Source organism: Procambarus clarkii, chromosome 29 (assembly GCF_040958095.1).
Source record: "Procambarus clarkii isolate CNS0578487 chromosome 29, FALCON_Pclarkii_2.0, whole genome shotgun sequence".
Classification (NCBI taxonomy): domain Eukaryota; kingdom Metazoa; phylum Arthropoda; class Malacostraca; order Decapoda; family Cambaridae; genus Procambarus; species Procambarus clarkii.
In genome coordinates, this window is record NC_091178.1 from 10067498 (window position 1) to 10089289 (window position 21792).

Below are 21792 nucleotides of genomic sequence, written 5' to 3' on the forward strand. Positions count from 1 at the left end.
AAAATTCCAACACTAATTTGTACATTAACTAATTGGTATATAATGTATAATTAAATTCCAACACTAATTGGTAATGGTATATATAATAAACACAGGTTAATGTTGCCAAATTAACATATGGCAAAATTAACATATGACAACATTAACATGTAACAATATTCACTAATGCAAATGACCTCAAATGAGAGAGAAAGAGTTATTTCTACATTCATAAGCAATGACACTTTGGCATCACCTGCTTGTTTATCTAGCTATATTATTTAATGTTTAGAAATAACTTTTTCTCTGATTCATTCTGTGCTAATATAATTTTTGTGGACGCTGTTGTATATATAATTGGTGTCTTTGTGTAGTGTGTACGAAGAATCATTGCTCTATGATCCATTGTGCACACTGAATTAAAAATTGAAAAATGAAAATTAAAGACCTGCGGTCTTTAATTCTCTAATTTAGAGTAGAGTGATCCGAAGTTAATATAGTCATGTACAGTAGCATTGGCAGTACAGTAATAGAATACACTTTGTTTTAGGTTTGGTTCTCATATTACTAAACACACATTTAGTACCGGTTAGTACTTAGTAGAACATAAGAGTATAAGAACATAAAGAGTAAAGTGAACTGCAGGAGGCCCTTTTGCCTATACAAGGCAGCTCCTATTTACAGCCACCCTAACTCATTCATAACATAGACTTAAAACAATCCAGCTATCCGAGGTCAGTTATAATACCCGGTAATTTGTCCCATAAACCTACAACCTTTGTTTCCAAACCAGTATTTACGCAGGTCTTTTCTGAATCTAAGATAATCCAATTTATATATGTTGATTAGTGTCCTATTTAATGCAGATTTTTTTTAAATCTTTTTATAAACCTTTTGTATATCCTTTCGTCCATGTTTGTACTCTAATCATTACAGAACCTATTACTCGTCTTTCTTTAGAATCTAAATTAAGTATTTTTAAATCTATACATAAGGACTGTCCCGGATTCCTAGGATAAAACTTTTCCATCCTTCTCTATACGCGTTCAGGTGTATTAATGTCCATTCTATAGTAGAGAGACCCACTTCTTTGTCATTACTAGACACCTGGCCTGTCCCGTGTTCCCTTGGCCCAGTCTTCTCCATAATCTTTGTTTGATATATCTGAAAAACTTTGTGATTTGCGTTTGCTGGCCTTGCTATACATACTTTAATATTTCTTATGCTTTTCTTATTTCTTTTTTACTTCTTAATTTGACAAATTGTTATTTTAGATAGACTTCCACATTCTTAATCGTAGCATTCTTATTTTCCGATACGAGTGTTCAGTTCCATGGTTACCCATTTTTAGGTTATTGTTTCTCGACCAAGCTAAGGTAATTATCAGGATAAAGCACTAAGCCATTATGACTATATAGCCCTTGGAAAAGATATGAGGATAAGCTACGGGCTATTAATGCCACCTTTTGGGTAGCTTAATCTTTATGAATCAATCTATGAGGATAAGGATTTAGACAAGGACGGAACGAAGGAATGGTGATCAACCACTTGGACGGTCGGGGATTGAATGCTGACCTGCAAGAAGCGAGATAGTCGCTCTGCCGTCTAGTCCAAGTTGTTGGGCTGTGTATTGACCTAATCAACGAATGTAATATACACTTCTTGGCTTTACTAAGAATAATTGTAAATGAGGTATAATTTGAATCTACATTGTAATCCATTGTCCCGTCACCCACCGCCAGACCTTCGCCACGTCCTAAGAACTGCGTGCTTTAAATATTCAAGTCCGTCCAGTCAACCCTTCTCAGGAAACTCCTTAATCCCTCAAAATCAGCTTGATGGAACTCTTGACACTCTAGCATAGTCTCCCTCACAAACAACGTTACGTGCTGTGGTAAATCTGATTAACTGTGATCGCTATTTTCCGACTCACTCCCTATTTCGAGGTATTTATTAGTCATCCTGTTAGCTGGCACTAACTCTTAAAATATTTTTTCCTGTATTGGTTCATTAATGTGTTGTTTAAGGAAGAAATCATCAACTAATTCTAAAAAAAAAAATCTGCTTCAGCATTCTCAGTTTTGTTAGTCCAGTTAATTTTACAAAATTATAGTTGCTAATAACACATTGTTAGAGCTAACATTGTTAGGTTTTAACTATTTTGTCGAAGTTTAGAACTTATACACTTATACACAACTCCTAGTATTAGTCTATCATTGTCTTCATTTTAATCTTATCCATATTGTTTCTGGGTGTGACTCGGTTTTGGCTCACCTCTTTGGCCGTGCACATTACATTGTCTCTGATGTATGTTGCTACTCCCTCCCCTTGCTTAGCCTGTGTATCAGGTTTGTAGGGATTAGTTTTGAAAAGTTTCTATTCAATAAGCCGTACGCTGGTAGGGGTGCTGATTGGTGGTGGTAGTCGCTATTGGTGATGGTGGTCACTCTTAGTGGTGGTGATCACTATTGTTGCTGTTAGAGGTGGAGGTGGTCACTATTGATGGTGGTGGTCGCTATTGTTGGTAGTCACTGTGGTGGTAGTGATCACTGCCGGTGATGATCATTGGTGGTGGTGGTGGTCCCTGATTGGTGGCAATGGCAAATAGGTCGTTTTAGTCTGAAATACGTGATAATAACTGTAGATCTTAAGCAACATACTAAATACTCTTAATCCACGAAGACGTCACTGATAAAGCTTCAGGATTAATTAAATTTTGTAGTTTAAGACATAAGGTAATATACCAAGAGAAAGTGAAGTCAAAATGACTATATAGGCCGTGGATGGAATATGAGGACAAGGGGCTGGGATAAGACGGAGGGAAGGAACGATGCCTTGCCTCTTGGTTCATTGGGATATCGAACAGCGACCCTGCAACAAAAACGAGTTAGTATAAAAACTGTTCGAGCAAGCTGCACACGAGAGCATCTTTATAATACATAGCAGTGTTGTTAAAGTCCTGCCATTAACGCACTTAAAAGTTAACCAGGTGAAATATATTGTGAAGATGCGTCATATTATACAATGTAATCTTTATTTCCCCGAGTCTGATGAACTAGGGCTGCAACTTTTTAACCAATACAGTACATAAATTGTAATAATATTAATTTGGATATCCGAACACGTTTCAGTTAAGGCTTATAATATATGTCTTATCAGAAATTGACTCGCTTTTCTTAACGCAGTTACAGACGTTATGAATATGAGTTTGCTGACGAAAGTTAAGAATAACTCATTATTTTTGTCCTTCGATTTCCTTAAAAGAATTAATTTAAATTTCATCTCTTGGATCCTTTAACCTTAGAGAAGGTTAGATCTTGCGAACTTACAGTTTGCAGGATCATTTTGTAATCAAACCCTTAAAACAAATGCCATTTTCCGAACATTTCCAATAAACTAAAAACGTCAATAAAGGCTTCTCTTGCTCCCACAGAATGGCCGCATTTCCCCAGACTGTAACGGAGATGGAAAGGTCGACTGTGTTGACTTCGCTCACATACACAGGCTGGGGCTCAACGGCTGCAGACGCGCGTCCTTCACCGAAACAAATTACTACAAGAGATTTGCTTCCTGTTGGAAGGTGGTCACGGAGGCAAAAAGGTTCTAGTCAATAATTTGTCTGACGCAAAGCTGTTAATAGTCAGCCTCGGTGTGACGCACATTGTCTAGTGCGTCACGCAGGGTGACATTATTTAATACCTGTATATAGGGATAAAACAAAATTGATACATTTGTTACTTTGTTAATGACTACGGAGTGGAGGCTTCTTACCTCTTAAAGTCACATTACTGAGGTTTGGATGATACACTTGTTCAAATATGCATAATTAGATAACTCGAATGTCTCTATTATAAATCGACTCTATTATAATATTGTCATGTTTTATTAACTTTGTTAATGCATTTGTATGTAAATAGTGTACGGTCATCATAGAGGAAACATTCCTAGTACTGTCTGGTGCTTTACTAAATAAATTACGTTTTATAATAGTTATTTGTTAACATTTGTTTGTTAAATAATTCCTTCACGCCAGGGTGGCACCCCAGGGAACGCTAAAATTTACAACTGGGCAGCAAAGAAGTGCCTCTGGAATCCTTCCTTTTAAAAGGGTGTTGGTGGCTCAGTAGGTATAGCTGTGGGCTAAAGTTTATGTGGTCGGCGGTTCGAGGCTCTGATTGTCCAAAAACAAACAAAAAAATCTTATCGAATTGTAAAGCTTTCCAGTACATGATATTTTATTTTTTGTTTTAAACTTTTGAGTTAAAACTAACAGAAATTTGATCAAGCCTAACCTAACCTAACAGAACCAATTTGGAAAGAAATATTTGAAAATAACGAAAATCACTCGGCCTGTTAGGCAAATTAGGCCTTGTTTTCTAGGCCAGGTAGTGCGATTCAGGCTATTAGATACGACATATATGTATATATAGATACGACATATATGTATATATAGATACGACATATATGTATATATATGCTGACTATCATATCTTGGATAATAACATTTCAAGACTGATGGTTCGAGTGAATATGTTTTCTATCCCTAAAAATGTACATGATTTTAATGAAGCCTCATTCCACCATCGAAATATTTTCAAAATACGTAGGAACTCCTACGACAATATAATTTAATATTACCTGTAATTAATATTAAGATTACCTGTATATTACCCAACTAATCGGTGTACTTGACAGCAGTGAGAAGGAAATTAGTAGTGGGTTGCTGTGTATTTAAGCTGTAATAAGACTGAAACGAGTGTTTGTGCACTTACTAATAGAAGATGGCATTATTTATGCAGTAACTGAATCTGCTTTTGAATAGGCGTCCGTAAGATTTGAAGCATTCCTTACGGCCGAACTTGTGGATCCTCACAAAGTCTTCGCAGTTAATAACGCCGTCGCCGTTACAGTCCTGTGAGATAATGTTTACTTAAATAAAACATATATTGCTGGAGCTATCTTAAGGTATTGCTTACATGAGTGTGTGTTTTGAAGGTCGCTTAGGAAGACTGAGAGGCAGGAGTAGCCTGGCGTAGATAATATTTAGGCGACAACGGAATAACGTAACCTATCCTATTCCTAATTATACACAAAAATTATAATTTACAATAATATATCTTGATTTACAAGAAAATTAAATTTTTGGTCATGCAGCACGTTAACGAATGCATCTTTTGGGGGTCTCCAACAGCTTCGATGACCATAGCCTAAGGAATGAACATTGGGTAAAGTTTATGAGGATTAGACATCATTCACACCATACAGACTCAGGCTACATCATTCACCCCATACAGACTCAGGCAGCAGCATTCACACCATACAGACTCAGGCTACATCATTCACCCCATACAGACTCGGGCAGCATCATTCACACCATACAGACTCAGGCAGCAGCATTCACACCATACAGACTCAGGCAGCAGCATTCACACCATACTGACTCAAGCAGCAGCATTCACACCATACAGACTCAGGCAGCATCATTCACACCGTACAGATTCAGGGAGCATCATTCACACCGTACAGATTCAGGCAGCATCATTCACCCCATACTGACTCAGGCAGCATCATTCACACCATAGAGACTCAGGCAGCATCATTCACACCATACAGACTCAGGCTGCATCATTCACACCATACAGAGTCAGGCAGCAGCATTCACACCATACAGAGTCAGGCTGCATCATTCACACCATACAGAGTCAGGCAGCAGCATTCACACCATACAGAGTCAGGCTACATCATTCACACCATACAGACTCAGGCAGCAGCATTCACACCATAGAGACTCAGGCAGCATCATTCACACCATACAGACTCAGGCTACATCATTCACCCCATACAGACTCGGGCAGCATCATTCACACCATACAGACTCAGGCAGCAGCATTCACACCATACAGACTCAGGCAGCAGCATTCACACCATACTGACTCAAGCAGCAGCATTCACACCATACAGACTCAGGCAGCATCATTCACACCGTACAGATTCAGGGAGCATCATTCACACCGTACAGATTCAGGCAGCATCATTCACCCCATACTGACTCAGGCAGCATCATTCACACCATAGAGACTCAGGCAGCATCATTCACACCATACAGACTCAGGCTGCATCATTCACACCATACAGAGTCAGGCAGCAGCATTCACACCATACAGAGTCAGGCTGCATCATTCACACCATACAGAGTCAGGCAGCAGCATTCACACCATACAGAGTCAGGCTACATCATTCACACCATACAGACTCAGGCAGCAGCATTCACACCATAGAGACTCAGGCAGCATCATTCACACCATACAGACTCAGGCTACATCATTCACACCATACAGACTCAGGCAGCAGCATTCACACCATACAGACTCAGGCAGCATCATTCACACCATACAGACTCAGATTACTCTATGCTCTTGACTTACTTTGCCATATTTTGCCATGTAGTTGCGGATGGTCTTCACGGAGCACGTGTAATCGTGAACACAGTCATTAAAAGCTGCAAAATTATAAATTTTATTAATTAGTTTGATAGCAATATTTTCATGTATTATCTCGGCACGATTATATTTCAGTTACCATTATAGTCCTGCCAATGCTCTTGGAAGATAGCCAACTCTAACAAGGTTACATTTTAAATAATTCTATTAAAATGATCAATTTCGACAAATTTTAAGCTAAAGCGTAATAATTGTAAATATCTAAAAATTGGACATTATAAAACATTAGATAACAAAAACCTGTATGTTAATGTAAAGCAAATAGTCGAAATATACAACTGAAAAGTCAACTTAAAATTGGGCCATAATTAAGCTGCACCATAAGGTACGTATGTCACATATGCACGTATTTAATAAGTCAATATTGACTGTAAGAAAGTGCGAGAATGGGTTGAAGGTACGTACCATTTTCTGCATAGGGGTCGTCCCTTTCGTTAAGAACGGGTTTGCCAGCTTCATTCCAGTAGGGTTTAGATATGAGGAAGGGACCACAGACCTTCAAGTTAACAGAATGACAACCCATAGCCTTGTTACAACGAGTGGACGCATCGCACAAGCACCCTAAGCAATCGTCAGTCATTTCAATGTCAGTCTGACCTGCGAGAGTAAAGAAGTAGGATTAACAGACGGTAGGTCGTTGCATAACTTAATTGTAACAAAATTGTATCAACCCGTCCTCATCAACAAAGGCCAAATGTCCGTTAAATCAGCCGTCGAACCCTCTTGTTTATAACAACCCGTCTACAGACCATGTCCATTCCATCCAGGGGTCGAACCCAAAGACGTATTCGTAAATTTTAACATGCCGTTCATTCAAAATAGGAATTGTCTCAGATATAAATTAATATTGTTATATATTAGCACACTGTGCATATTTAGGCATTGGTTACGTTAGGTTAGGTGTTTAGGTTTTGTTGGCGATTACTTGTATTTGACAACCCGTCCTCGATTCAAGTCCATTATATCCAGCGGTCGACCCCACAGACGCATTCAGAAATTTATGAATGCGTCTGTTGTAATTTTTTTAATTGATAAAAGAAAACCACAAAGTACAAACAAAAAAACATACACAAAAAAACACGAGTACATACATGATACACAGAATACAGTATACAGTAATACAACAGTTAAAGAACATAAACACAAGAATAATCTAAAGTGAAAGACACATGATACAAAGCATATAACAAACCCCAACACGGGCACATAAGACAAAGCTAAAAGCAGTACAAGACATAAGGCATTAATAACAGAAAACAGAACCACATAGGGTTAAGTACAAAAAACAAACAAAAGCACAAAAAACATGTAAACGACCAAAAGGCCGTAAGAACACCAGTACATAATATAAACCACCACACCACTAAACACACCACTACAGCAGCACAATAGCACAACCAACCACGCATACTACACACACAGCCGGAAGTATAAAACCACACCCAACCACACAGAACATGTACAGGACACGAACACACAAACACATGCAACCCCACCCCACACCCACGCACCCAGGCGCAAGCAACCCCACAACACACCCACGAACCCAGGCGCAAGCAACCCCACAACACACCCACGCACCCAGGCGCAAGCAACCCCACAACACAAACACGCACCCAGGCGCAAGCAACCCGACAACACACCCACGCACCCAGGCGCAAGCAACCCCACAACACACAACAGTCAACGAGGCGGATATTTCTCAGGAAACTTCCACGACGGATACTTCCGCTTATATGCCTCCCATATTAAATACTCCAGTTCGGTAGGGGAACGGCCCTCACGACACTGCGGGTACTCCATATACTCGGGAATCACCACATCCGGCGGGAGTGGTCGCCCCCAACCACAGGACACCGAAGACGAAGAACCCGACTTGGAAGGCAGGAACACCGCCGCCGAGGAAGCAGGAGACGCCGGGGGGGGGGGGTAGAAATAGCCTAAGCTACTCTATCCCTTTGAGATGTATTTATTGCTTATCTCAATAAACATACTTGAACTTGAGACGCCGGAACAGCGGGCGGAGGCTGCCGAGGCGGCAACACCGCGTCCGACAAAACAGGAGACACAGAAGAAATGGCCGGAGACATGTGGGGCGGCATAACCGCCGCCGACGAAACAGGGGAGATGGGAGGGGGCACGGAACTCTTAGAGTGAGCAGTTTTCTTCAAGACCACCACCAGGTCGCCACGTCCACTCTCAACCTCGCAAGGGGGAACCACCCCCCACGGGGAATCGGAACCATCCGTCGCGGGCGATGCACCCGTAGCAAGAGGTACCGGCCCCACACAGGCCCCCACCCCCACACGGGCCCCCACCCCCACACGGGCCCCCACCCCCACACGGGCCCCCACCCCCACAGCAGGAGCCACACCAGGGGCCCACACCATCCACCGGACCCACACCAGCACCAGACGCACCTTCCTCGCACTCCACAGAGGAACAGCTCTCAGAAGAAACATCAACACTTGCCGCATCCACACATTCCTCTGCCCACGAACGAGGAGACAAATCACCCGTATCTGTACGCGAACGCTTGGGGACAGGTCGTTGATCATCGGAGCTGTCACCCCCGGCAGGAGGCACCCGAGAGGAGCCGGCGGCAGGCCGCCCCACAACCGGGGTAGCACGACCCCACAGAATGTCAGCCTCAACAACACGGGGGACGAGACCGCCACCCACAGAGGAGACAGGAGAAGGAACAGGCGCGGCCGCAGGAGGGGAAGGGTCCAACACAGGTGAGGGAGCCTGCAGAGACGTCGAAGGCGCAGATTCGGAAACAGGTGCAGAAGCCGGTGGAAGCGACGAGACAGACTGCGGGGGCGGAACCGCACACACCACCACCTCGTCGTGTACACCTCCATCTACACATGCCTGGCCAACAGTTACCACCGGGTCAGCAGGCGGCAGAGGAACCTCCCCACCCATTCCAACACGAGGCGACGGGTCCTGTGCCACCAACGGAGGAAAATCCTAGTCCTGGAACAAATTAACAGGTGCAGCCGCGACCCCAGTGCAATCAGCTGCCTCTCAATGCCACAACAAAAACATTGTCGAGGCTGTCTTGCGTTGAACGCCCGCATGGTGTAACCCATCAAGGTCACCGCGGAGGGAATAGGAGACTTGAGCCGCAGGCCGAGAATCCGGGTCCCACACGAGACTCCACGCCACCTGCCGGCAGAGACGGTGTTCATCCGGATGGAAACGACAGTCCCAAACTTGCCAAAATACCGTCGAAGCAAAGCCTCCGTAAATTCAAACGGCACACCATGCAGGGCCACATACGTTACCGAGCAGCACTAGTCAGAGATAGTGACGGTACCACCGTCCCCAGGGAGAGGAAGAGAGCGCCCATCGTAATGGGCCACGAAGTCCCTATAGCAGCCCGTCCTCCAAAAACGGGGTGGTAAATGTAAGAAGACAAATAAGTGCAATTATGTACTATTCATAGCAGTTAGGAATTGTACTTATTTTCACTTAGTATTAAATCGTAGTCAAATATATTGTGAATATTTGAGTTTACCAGAAAAACTGAATAGAAAACCACAACCGCACCTAACCGTCTTAGTTTTTGAAGATAATAATTTTATTGTTTCTTAATTACAATTAGTACTTAACCGATAGCTATATTGATATTATAGTTTTATAAAACTAATAAAACAAAATTAAAATATGTCAATAAATTGTAAAGTAACTCAGGATATTTTAAAATTTTGTATAAAATCTATATTGTTTAATAAACCTGAAAAAGAAATTGCTGATATTTAAAATGTGTGAATCACAAATTGAAATTAAGAATTTTATTTTACAATTTTGAGTGTCTTAACAGAAAACCAGGAGAATTAAATCTGGGGAGGAGTTGGGTAAATGTAACAGCCCCATAAGTGTAGTTATTCACTGTTTAAGACAATCAGAAAATGTACTTATTACTCTTAGTATTAAATTATAGTGCAGTTATTCACTGTTTAAGACAATAAGAAAATTTACTTATTACACTTAGTATTAAATCGTACTGTCATTTCGGAGGATGGATTGCCCTATAGAGAGCAGCGGAGTTAAACTTGACAAGTGCCCGATGGGAGGACAGCAGTTGGAGCCCGTACACATCGGCAACACGCACACGCAGCATATCCAACAGGACAATCTCAAGGGTAAGACGCACGTCCAGAAAATTCCAGACCCACGATCTCAGAGTGGCGAATAGGGGGGGGGGGTCCCCATGGTCCCCATGGCGCCGCCACAACAACACCCTCCCACACGGAACGCCTAGCAATGACGGGAGCGCTTGGCGAACACGTCTTGACCCCCTGGCGGTCAGACCAGCCACGTCTGTTGTAATGGAGTCGAGGACGGGTTGGGAAATGCTTCACCCACGTACTAGGAAAACAAATAATCACCAACAGAACCTAAACATCTAACATATATATGCAAATATATTAGAATATTCATTTATATTTGAGAAAATTTCCGTTTTAAATGAACAGTATGTAAAAATTTATGAATGCGTCTGTGGAGTCGATCGTTGGGTGTAATGTATTTGAGTCGAGGACGGGTTTCCTTGCTTATCAGGCAAGGGGCCTGACAGCTGAGTGGACACCGCTTCGGGTTCGTAGTCCTGAAGTTCCGGGTTCGATCCCCGGTGGATGCGGAAACAAATCGGCAGAGTTTCTTTCACCCTGATGCCCCTGATACCTAGCAGTAAATAGGTCTCTGGGAGTTAGACAGCTGCTTCCTGGGGGTGTAACAAAAAAGAGGCCTGGTCGAGGACCGGGCCGCGGGGACGCAAAGCCCCGAAATCATCTCAAGATAACCTCAAGATAGATGTGGTATGCCATAGTCAGGAACTGGAAGCCCCTGTAAGGCTGCCGTAGGTTTCCTGGGCCGAAGCTGCCCCTGCGGTCACCCAGCCGATGCTTTTTTTGTTTCTTTGTCCCTTAACCCAATGACCGAGCAACATGCGCATCACCCATTCAAGTTCAAGTACGTTTATTGATACAAGGAAAAAAATACATCCCAAAGGGATAGAGTAGCTTAGGCTATATCTACCCCCCTTCGCATCACCCATTACTACACTCCGTCATATATCTGCACTTAAACAAATACACTTAAACATAACTCAGACCTGTGACTTACCATATACTAAGACGACCATGATAGCAGCCGTCAACCCAATAAGTACCGTCTTCACTATAGACATGATGTCTTCTTTCCCCCGTCTTCTATTTCCGCTCAGATATTTAAGCAACCAGCCAAGTATTGCGTAAATTGATTTCTGGAACAAATATAAAAAGGCTGAGCAAGAAGATGTTGAGGATCGTCTTAGACAACAACTGGACCCAGACTGACTGCTTAGACAACCTAAGGGATGCTTCAAGCCGGCTCAGCGAGGTGACCTTGGCAACGCGGAAGTTGCATTTGTGTGTTTGCGATATTAGGAGGAGGTGCTGGAAGCAATTATTGCAGTCACACACATTTGTCGACATAGTGCTGAGAATATCAAATGCTTCTCTTTGTACAACGCATTTATATGTTATATTTGGATGGTGGTGAGGGTCGTTGGACTATTGCAAGCACGGGTAGACACACACTGATCAGCGAGGTTACTTCACATAGCTCAATAATCCTCATATACTTTCCACCATTCTTATGTTCTTGCTATGTGTTCAATATGTTTTAGACGTTTTCCTTCTTTAGCTGAGTTTTCATGTGTGGTAAGAAAAGTTAAGGAAGGAAGCTTGTGACTACACCAGAGTGCCGGGCGAGGGGGATTCGAGCAGGCCACTGTGAGTGGCAGTCGGGCGCATCCGGTAGCAACAGTTAAAGCCAACAAAACTCTTAAACATCTTTTAATATTCGTATTCAGTTTATCAGAGATGATTAGTTATTTGAGGTTTTCTGTTTGCATAGTCGAGAGCGTACAAAACAGTCACAAGTTACCTGATGAATAAAATGTGAATGCAATTTTTGGACGAGTGAAGGATAACAATCAACATCTGTATTCATATTGACGCGCATATGTATTGCTTTGCTTGTAAGTTATGTATTATGTGAGCTATTATGTATATATAAATATATATATATATATATATATATATATATATATATATATATATATATATAATATACGTATTATCTCACACGAATCTTCAGCAACAACAGCTACAGCAACCCGTCCTCTCAAATACATCGCATTTTGACGTATGAGGGCAAAATAACGTAAAGCATTTTGACTTTGGGCCAAATATACCTCTAAGGCCAAAAAATTTTGTACTGAAAATCACAGCGGCTCGTAAAAGTGATGTGATATTCCGTTTTATATTTATGGGTCCTCGGTTAGGTTAGGTTTGGGCAATTTAGTACATCACTTTAACGAGCGGTTGTGAACGCTCGAACGGACGGGTTGTGCCGGCCAGCCACGAAACTCTGGGACACCACACGAGAGAAAACGATGTGTGCGTTGCTCTTGATTGATTCGACCTCGATAGCAATGCCATAGAAATAAATGATCCTGAAATGTGGAATAAACTCCAAAATGTTACAAAATACTCTTCGAAGCATTTGCCAATTTAAAAATTAAACGGATAGGCACTAAAATGAATGACATTCCAGTTACAATGTATACACACCATTGTGTGTGTAATGTGTGCAATAGGAAGCTTTCTTGGTAATCTAAACAGCTTTTTTAAGACTAAACTGGAATATGTAGCACCGACCTTGAATCCATACCTTATGAAACATAAAACAACAATTTTGGAAAACGTGTAGTGGTGTGCAACTAGATTAGTGCCAGAACTAAGAGGGTTAAGCTATAAGGACAGGCTGAAGTTACTGGACCTCACAGTCTTGGAGGAAAGAAGAAATAGAGGAGATAGGATCACAACATACAAGATACAGAGGGGGGAATAGACAAGGTAGACAAGGACAGCCTCTTTAAAGTTTATAGAGAGTAGGACAAGAGGACACAACTGGAAGCTGGAAACAACTGAGTAAAAGAACTATAAGAAAATACCCTGTAAGAGTTGTCTACAAGTGGAATGCACTGAAAGTAGTTGTAGAAGCCACCTCCATCCACAACGAGGTTCGTCAAAGAATTTCAACCTCAGAATAGTTAAGCTACAGCGCAACAGGTACAAAGCTAGTAGACGGGGCATGAAGAACTAGACCTCACTTCCCAGGAGTCACTAATAGGTAAGTACGTGTCTACCACTGTATAACTAATATACCATTCTGTATAACGTATTTTCTAGTATGTATAACGTATTTACCACTATGTATATTGTGTTTTATGAAGCTGTAGTCACAAATCTATAGATACTTGTTATGAACTGTGTATATTAGAATTAAACTAGCCTAGTTTCATCACATACGTGAATTTGCATACCAGGTTAGTAAACAATAATTATAGCAGTGCATTTAGCATTTTCAGTATGCAAATGCAGTTTCGAATTAAGTAAATCCTCAGTATGGACAAATTAACGAGTAGGCTTGTAATCTCGCCGAAAATGTATGTGGAAATTTACTTTTAATTATTTTGTGTGCTTCTTTGCATATTGAAATATCAGTACCTAAACTGAAATAGCATATACAATTTTGGTGTAGGCCTAGGTCAATTTAATTGGAGTATAAGAAGCAAAGAGTTATAACCATGTAAAGTTTTAATGTACCTATATGTTCCAATATAGTTTGAGTTGTTATTACTAGGTAAATTAAATTAATATACTTTAATAAAGAGTTAGATAAGTAATTAACTGTGTATGAAGGTTGCGTCTGTGTTAGACCCAGAACCCTTGAGAAAGAAGCAGACAGAACTCTAGTCCAGCAATCAGCTTGCAGCGCTGCCCTGCCACGTCTCAGGCCAGTTTAAATGGATAGAATATCTGCTCTGAGTTTGTTGTAAACCCGAGAATTATATAAAATATTTTGCTGTAATAATGTTCTTTAGGGTTGTAGATGATGGATTGTCATTCAGTAAGTTGGACGGGTAATTTATTCATCCAAGCAGTTTTTGTAAATGTGGCAACAACCTGAATGTAGGGGAACAGACATGCTCCCTTGTCTAGAGTTAAAAGTCAGTTGTTCTGTGGATACTGTGAGAGCAGGTTGTGAGGCGGCTTGTGTCCGCTGTCTTGCATTAGGTATCCCTTAATTTTTATTACTTAAGTATTGTCTTTAAAAAATGTTTCGGTAGTTAGCTAGTATTTGCTCACGTGTGTGCTGCCGACATATTAGTATGTGGCCAGGCAAAGGAATTAATTACTGGAGTAGTCGTAGTCCTTGTAGATTGTGATTAGAGTGTGTAGCTGACACCTTGATTTCAATGGTTAATGTTTTGTTGTATGCGAATGTGAACAATGTAATATAAATCATAGACCTGAACCAGATATGGTATAAATTAGTGCTGAGACATATTAAGTGTGTCTCATTAGCCTTCCCGGTTTGGTGCCTTCATTTCATAAATACTTATTTAGATATATATATCTTCCTGTATTCATTATGGATTCATCTTCCGCATGATGACTTCTCCCGTCTTGGCAACTATAGTTCACGACAAAGAAAAAAATCTTTCTGTAATAAAGGAGTTAAACGTACTTTCATGAGCCTTACTTTTGTTTAATAAATTATTTAGTGACTAATTTAATACTAACCAAATATATTACATTCATGTGAATATGTACTGTTTAATTTTAACATCCACCTTGATGTTTACGTGGTTTTGATCTTTTCAAGGCCAGAATTAACCTCGAGTCGCTATCCGATCTGGAAGTCGTCGACCAAAATGACTGTGGTTGCCTCGCGGGTGGAGGAGAAATGTGAGTATGCATTACATGGGAGGTTAGTTTAAGTTTAAGTAAGTCAGTCTGTGGATAAATCAGTAACTTCAATTCTTATATCCACCTCTGGTTGTTCTGCTGGGCTTCCATAAAGCTAAAAAACCAGATACAAGGGTTACCTTAAGACACAGAAGAAATTACCAAGGTTGGTCTGAGTTTAGTTATTTTTCATGACTGGTCCACTAGCATACAACTTTAATATTGATGAGGTGAATGATGCCACTCGTTATTTTTATGTTGCTTCGATGCAATAATGAACTTTGCTTGAATTACGATTTGTTTTGTAACTACTGTTTTGTATTGTTATTAATATTTGATTTCTATCACTTTGAAAAAAATCTGTTGTTTTTTTCTCTTAATAATGTGTGATTTTAAGTGTATATTCGATAACTTTACAAAATTACTATTGAACAGTTCAGTTTTCTAGTGATATAAAACACATAAATTAAAGTTTTTTATTTTTTTTATTTTTACATGCAAGCATGCACAAAAGGAAAAATAAAAAGAAAATACAATACAACATGGTAATACATGAAGAGAATACACAGGGGAAAGTGACAACATAAATTCAAATACATAAAGAAGAACACACTCTGCAAAACACCGGCCCCTCCACAAACAAAGGGAGAGGCACGGGCACAGAAGACAGTAGGGCTAATGTCACAACCAGGCCACGCCCAGCACCAGCAACCACACCATCCCTGGGAGCGGGAGCCACCACCTCCCACTGTGGAGAATCCCCAGGCGGAGAAGGAACGGAAGGCACCCCCGAGACCCGGGCACCAGCATCAGCAGGCACATGAACCTCTGCCACCACCAACCGTGGAGACAGCGACACATCCGGTTCCACACCGTCAACTCCCAAGGACCCACAGTCATCGAATTCCCCAACATCGGCCCAGGCAGACGACGAACGCCTGGAACGCTTGGGCTCCGGCCGGAGATCGTCAGAGCCGGAAGCGGACCCAGAAACACGGGTCCCACCAGCCGGACTAACAGACGCCCGACGCAGAACGGCAGCAGCCTCTACCACAGGGGAAACCGGCCCACACACAGCAGGAGGCTCCGCAGCCACCCCAGCACCCAGCACATCCGGGACCCGAGGCGAGAACACAGGGCCAGGCGCAGCAGCCGAAGACGAGGAAGAAGACGGCGGCGCGTCACAGCGATCACCAGGAAGGCCTTCAGGAGCAGCGGAGACAGCGACAGGAGCACGTAGGCCATCCGACGGCACTGCAAGACCCGGAGGAGAGTCTGCAACAACCGGAGGAACGTCCGGCGATGTATGGGGAGCCGCATCTGCTAACTGAACGCTCACCTCCTCATCCCCGGAGACCTCCTCCAGAGGGAGCGGCGGGAAATCCTCTTCCCGGAACAAGTTGACCGGAACAACCGGATCCGCAGTGCATCCGGCAGCCTGATGCCCCAACATGCCACACCGGAAACAAGTACGGGGTTGCCGGGCATAATACACCGGCACGTAGTACCCTAAAAGTCGGACAGAGGATGGAATTGTCCGACCTCAGGCGCATCCCGAGGGTACGAATGTTCGTCTTCACTTGCGCATATTTCCACAAGACAGCTTGTGCATCCTCACACTGACGACGGAGCCAAATCTCTGGAAGAAGCGCCAGAGAAGGGACTCAGGGAATTCCATGGGGGGCCCCATGGACGCTCACAATACGTCACGGCACCACTCCGATCAGAAATGGCCACAGAACCAGTGCCATCCAACAACTTCAAGGTACAGCCCTCGTACCGCCGGAGAAAGTCATGGTACGCCTCCTCACCCACAAACTTGATGATCACCCGGCGAGCAGTCACCAGCTCAACCCCATAGATCTCCACGACCGGGACATGTAGCACGTCACACATGACCTGCTCTACGAGAGGATATCCTGCACAGCAGGAAAACTCCAACCCCACGGAGTTTACCCTCACGACAGCGGGAAGATGGCTGCTCATCGCAAAAGTGCCACGTCAACACCAGTCAGGGACAGCAGGGAGGGTAGAGACACCCACACCCCCTACCGGCGAAAACGGCAACCACCCCAAGCTGCCGGAGCGATCAGACGACACGTCCCTCACCCTACGGCAGCTCAGGTTGGACTCCCTAAATTCAAGTGAATGCCTAAAGAGAAGGATGACGAAGTTAATCCAAGAATTGGAAAACCTCCATTAAGAAGGTTTGAAAAGAGATTTGAAAAGCTTAATTTACACTCCCTCGTCTGAAGAATACTGGATGACAGTAGTCACTATTTACCTGAATTTACCCGAGGGCCCCTATCTCTTTAGTGGCCTCGCCGAGGACAGGAAGCCAGCGGCTGTCGAGAATAATCCTGTTTGTCCTTACCATTTTGTCAAGCTGTATTTTAAACTATATCGTTTTGACATTTACGGCTTCGGCGGGTAGAAGGTTCTATGGGTTTATAACTTTGGGTGAAAAAGCATCTCCTGTTTTCCGTCCTGCGTTGTGACTTGTTGAGCTTGAAACTGTTGCTCCTTGTTTGTGTTTAATTTGACCTTTTGTAGAAGTGGTCTAGATCAATATAATACAAATTGGTTAGTATATATAAATAGGAACTGCCTCGTATGGGCTAATAGGCCTTTCTTATGTTCCTTGATTCTTATGTTCTTATTTAAAAGTTACTATGAGATCAGCTCTGTCATGTCTGGTTTGCAGTGTTGTTAACCCTGTAGACCTTAACCGTTTCTGGTATCAGAGTCGACTTAGTTCAGAATGATTTTAGTCTTTCTGAAGATTGAGTGTCCATGCTTGGATACAATAATCCATTTCGGGGCGCTCCATGCAGAGATTTACATAATTATATAACTACCTTCTTTTTTTATTCACAAGGAGGCACCAGAGGCAACGAGAGGGACCAGATTTATTCCCACAACGGCTGGTGACAGAGGCTGCATAGGTTCTTTGTCATCCGCTTACTAATATTTAAATTAAACACTCGAGACATCAAATCCAGAAAGGCCGGTATTCAGGATCGAGAACGAAGCTGGGGTAACTGTGGAAACGCTGAACTTGGTAAGGAAGTACCTAAAGCACATAAAACAGTTATAGTAAGGGTGGATGTTTTCGAACTGGTGGAATGTGACAAAACACAACTAAGTGAGTACGTGGGGGTCCACCCTCAAGGCTCGGTTCTAGCACAACTGATATTCCTAATTTGTGTGACTGACCTTCCCGAGGGGAGTGAGATTGTATATGTCAATGTTTGCACACGACTCAAAGATAATGAGGAATGTAAAAAACGAAGTAGCCTACAAAAGTTACAGGAAGACTGGCAACCTTCTGGAGATAGGCAGCCACTAATGGTTGCTAGAATTCTGTCTCAAGAAGTGTAAAATAATGAAGATAGAAAAATGAGAAGGGAGACCAGAAGATATCTACACCATTAGGGAAAGGCTACAGGAATCGAAAAGAGTGAATATAATTTCAACAATAACATCGGAGGCATAGATGAACAGGGTAACATCAGCAGCATAAAGACGCAGTCAAACATTAGAATGACGTTTAGAAACCTAAATCAGAACTCTTTCAAAAGCAATCTGCACAACCTTTGCTTGACTAATACTGTTATATGCATCACCGGCATTGAATCTGCACCTTGTAATGCGTAAAACCAAAAGTTAAAAATACAGGTGTTTGCAACAAGATTTGTGTCAGAACTAGGAGAGTTATGAAGGTAGGTTAATGAATTAGATCTCACAACCCTAGAGAACAGTAAAAAACAACAGGAGGGATATGATCTCATCATACAAAATACTGAGGGGGGAATAGACATGGACAGCCTATTCAAATTGAGAGAAATTAGGGCGAGACGACCTAGTGGAAACAGGAAACACAAATGAGCCGAAGACATGTAAGGATATACTCGTACTCTGAATGGGTTGTGGAAGCCACCTACATCCACAAGACACGATTCTACAAGTTATTCGAACAATACAATATTTAAATTATAATGCAACAGGTACAACAAGACCAGTAGGTTTCAGGAAAATTCCTGCGCAGGCCCTAACTGGCTGGACCACTAAGTGTTGCTTGTTACTGCTTTACTTGGGCGGAGTGTCAGTATTTATGACTCGTATGGTCGCTTCAGTAAGATTTTGTCCCATGTGTTTTAACAACTTCTGCTTTGTTGAATCTAAGTTGAAATCTTATTGGGTTTGTAACTGTGTTCACCGCATATGTAAGTTGCTTAGACCAATACTGTCTACTTACATAAGTTAGACTTTACTTATAGTCGTTGTCGAACCCATTGTTGATATAATCATAGGTTAAACGTGCCTCTGTAACCTTTTTCCATTAACGCCAATTGTTTGGGTATAGCCTATAGTTTAATTAATTTAGTTCATTTATTATACACCCCATACCCATCTTGTGGGCGGTAGTGGAAAGGATTACAGAGGAACATAATGGGCTCAGGGACTGAACCCCACAATTCATTTAGCTAAGCAAGTTACAATCTTGATGAGCTAGTTACAAAATTCAGTATAAGTCGTCACTTCAACAATGGGTTCGAGATCGACCACAAGTTCAGTTTCTAAGTTAAGCAACTGACGTGTGGAGAGCTAGTGTCACAATTGATATGTTTGTCCTGCACACCGCCCCCCATCCAGTGGGCAGCGGTGGATAGGTTACAATCACTCAGTTACTACCTACAGTTAGCAGACTGGGGATATTTAGCTAAAATTTCTGATAGCAGATCATTTTGAATGAAATATTTTACACATCGTTGGAACATTGGTTTTAGAATTGTCTCAAAATTCACGTATCTTTTCGCACTCCATCACATAGTGACGGAGGGTGTGCGAATAATTTTGTTGACACAGTTTACATTTGGTCAGGTCTACATCGGCAGATAATGAGAATTCCCAGAGATACTTGTAACCGAGTCTAAGCCGAGCAGTAGTAACATCTAGAAGTCTGCTGATTTTATTGGATGATCCATAGATGTGTGGCTCTTCTTGCATGATAGTATGATGATAGATGGAATTACTGGTGTCAATTTCACTTTGCCTCAGATCTACAAGATCTTGTTGAAGTTCTCTGTGTACTGCTGCTCTCAGATTCCTCATTGACAATCCAAGGTTACACTCAACGGCTCCTTTAAAGGCAGATTCTTTGGCTAACTTATCAGCTCTATCATGCATTCGGAGGCCAACATGAGATGGAGACCACATGAAATGGACTCTGTTACCATCCTTATTAATTTTGTTGTATTTGTGTCTAGCTTCGGACACGAGCATGTTACAGTTATGTCTTAAAGAGTTGAGAGCATTTAAGGATGATAAGGAGTCACATACAATTAATGTATCAAGTTTGGAGACTTGTACACATTTCAGTGCAAGGAGCAAGACAAATAGTTCGGTCTGAAGGGTAGAGGCCCAGTTGTTTATACGGACTCCCCACTCAAAGTAGAAGCCATCGCCCATTGTCAGGACAGCTGCACCCGTGTTGCGGTGTAGGGAACAATCAGTGTATATGATTTGAGAGAGAGAATGCTCTGTGGACAGAGCATCAATATGGCTTAAGGCGTTGAGCCTATAGCGGGTAGCATAGTAAATGAAATACACCGGACTGCAACTCATCGATATAGAAAACGGTGGATAAATTCAGCATCACAAAGGACGACGTTAAGTCTATTTTAGGAGTAACAATGACAAAATTGCTAATATTTATTTATTTATTTATTTATATATATACAAAAAGATACATTGGGTTAGAGAGAATACATAGCATAGTATTTACAATCTTGTAAAACCACTAGTACGCGCAGCGTTTCGGGCAGGTCCTTAATCTAACAGATAATTTTAAGTAGGTAAATTCTAGCAGAATTAATAAAATGATAACAGATACATTGCAAGAAAAAAATGAGATGAGAGAGAAAAGTAAGTATATTAAAGCGCATTGGTATATTAAAGCTCTGGTTGATTACATTGACAACTTGATTGGTAATTTAAACATGATTAACAGACACCGTACAGCAGATTGATAGCACATATAAGAAGACAGTAATGATCACATTGGTAAAGATGTTCGGATTGGGTACATAAAGATAGGGAGATTGGGTAGCAATAGATACAGTGCAATTTTAAAGCAACACGGTAAAAAACTTATTTATTTATTTATTTAAAGCAACAAGGTAAAAAACTTATTTATTTATTCACCACGGAGAACAGTCTCCGTGGTGTAGTGTGGTAAGACACTCGCCTGGCGTTCCGCGAGCGCTTTGTCATGGGTTCGTATTCTGGCCGGGGAGGATTTACTGGGCGCAATTCCTTAACTGTAGCCTCTGTTTAACGCAACAGTAAAATGTGTACTTGGGTGAAAAAACGATTCTTCGCGGCAGGGGATCGTATTCCAGGGACCTGCCCGAAACGCTACGCGTACTAGTGGCTGTACAAGAATGTAACAACTCTTGTATATATCTAAAAAAAAAAACTATGCAGATGAGATTAGGTAC

At 41.9% G+C, this 21792-nt stretch overlaps 1 protein-coding gene across 4 annotated transcripts; it reads right to left on the reverse strand.

Annotated features, from left to right (window-relative positions):
• Positions 1-63: 63 nt before the first annotated feature.
• LOC138349557 (lysozyme-like) lies at positions 64-11838 on the reverse strand. 4 transcript variants are annotated; one of them, XM_069333469.1, is made up of 5 exons: positions 11613-11838; positions 6885-7076; positions 6405-6478; positions 4752-4891; positions 64-2563 (listed from the first exon to the last, which is right to left on the reverse strand). In XM_069333469.1, coding segments are annotated over exons 1-5 (471 nt in total). In that variant the 5' UTR covers positions 11677-11838; the 3' UTR covers positions 64-2562. The 4 variants fall into 4 exon arrangements, with proteins under 4 accessions (XP_069189570.1, XP_069189569.1, XP_069189571.1 ...); XM_069333468.1 differs by having other exon boundaries at positions 64-2598; XM_069333470.1 differs by lacking the exon at positions 64-2563 and adding an exon at positions 2629-2850.
• Between the last annotated feature and the right edge of the window lie 9954 nt (positions 11839-21792).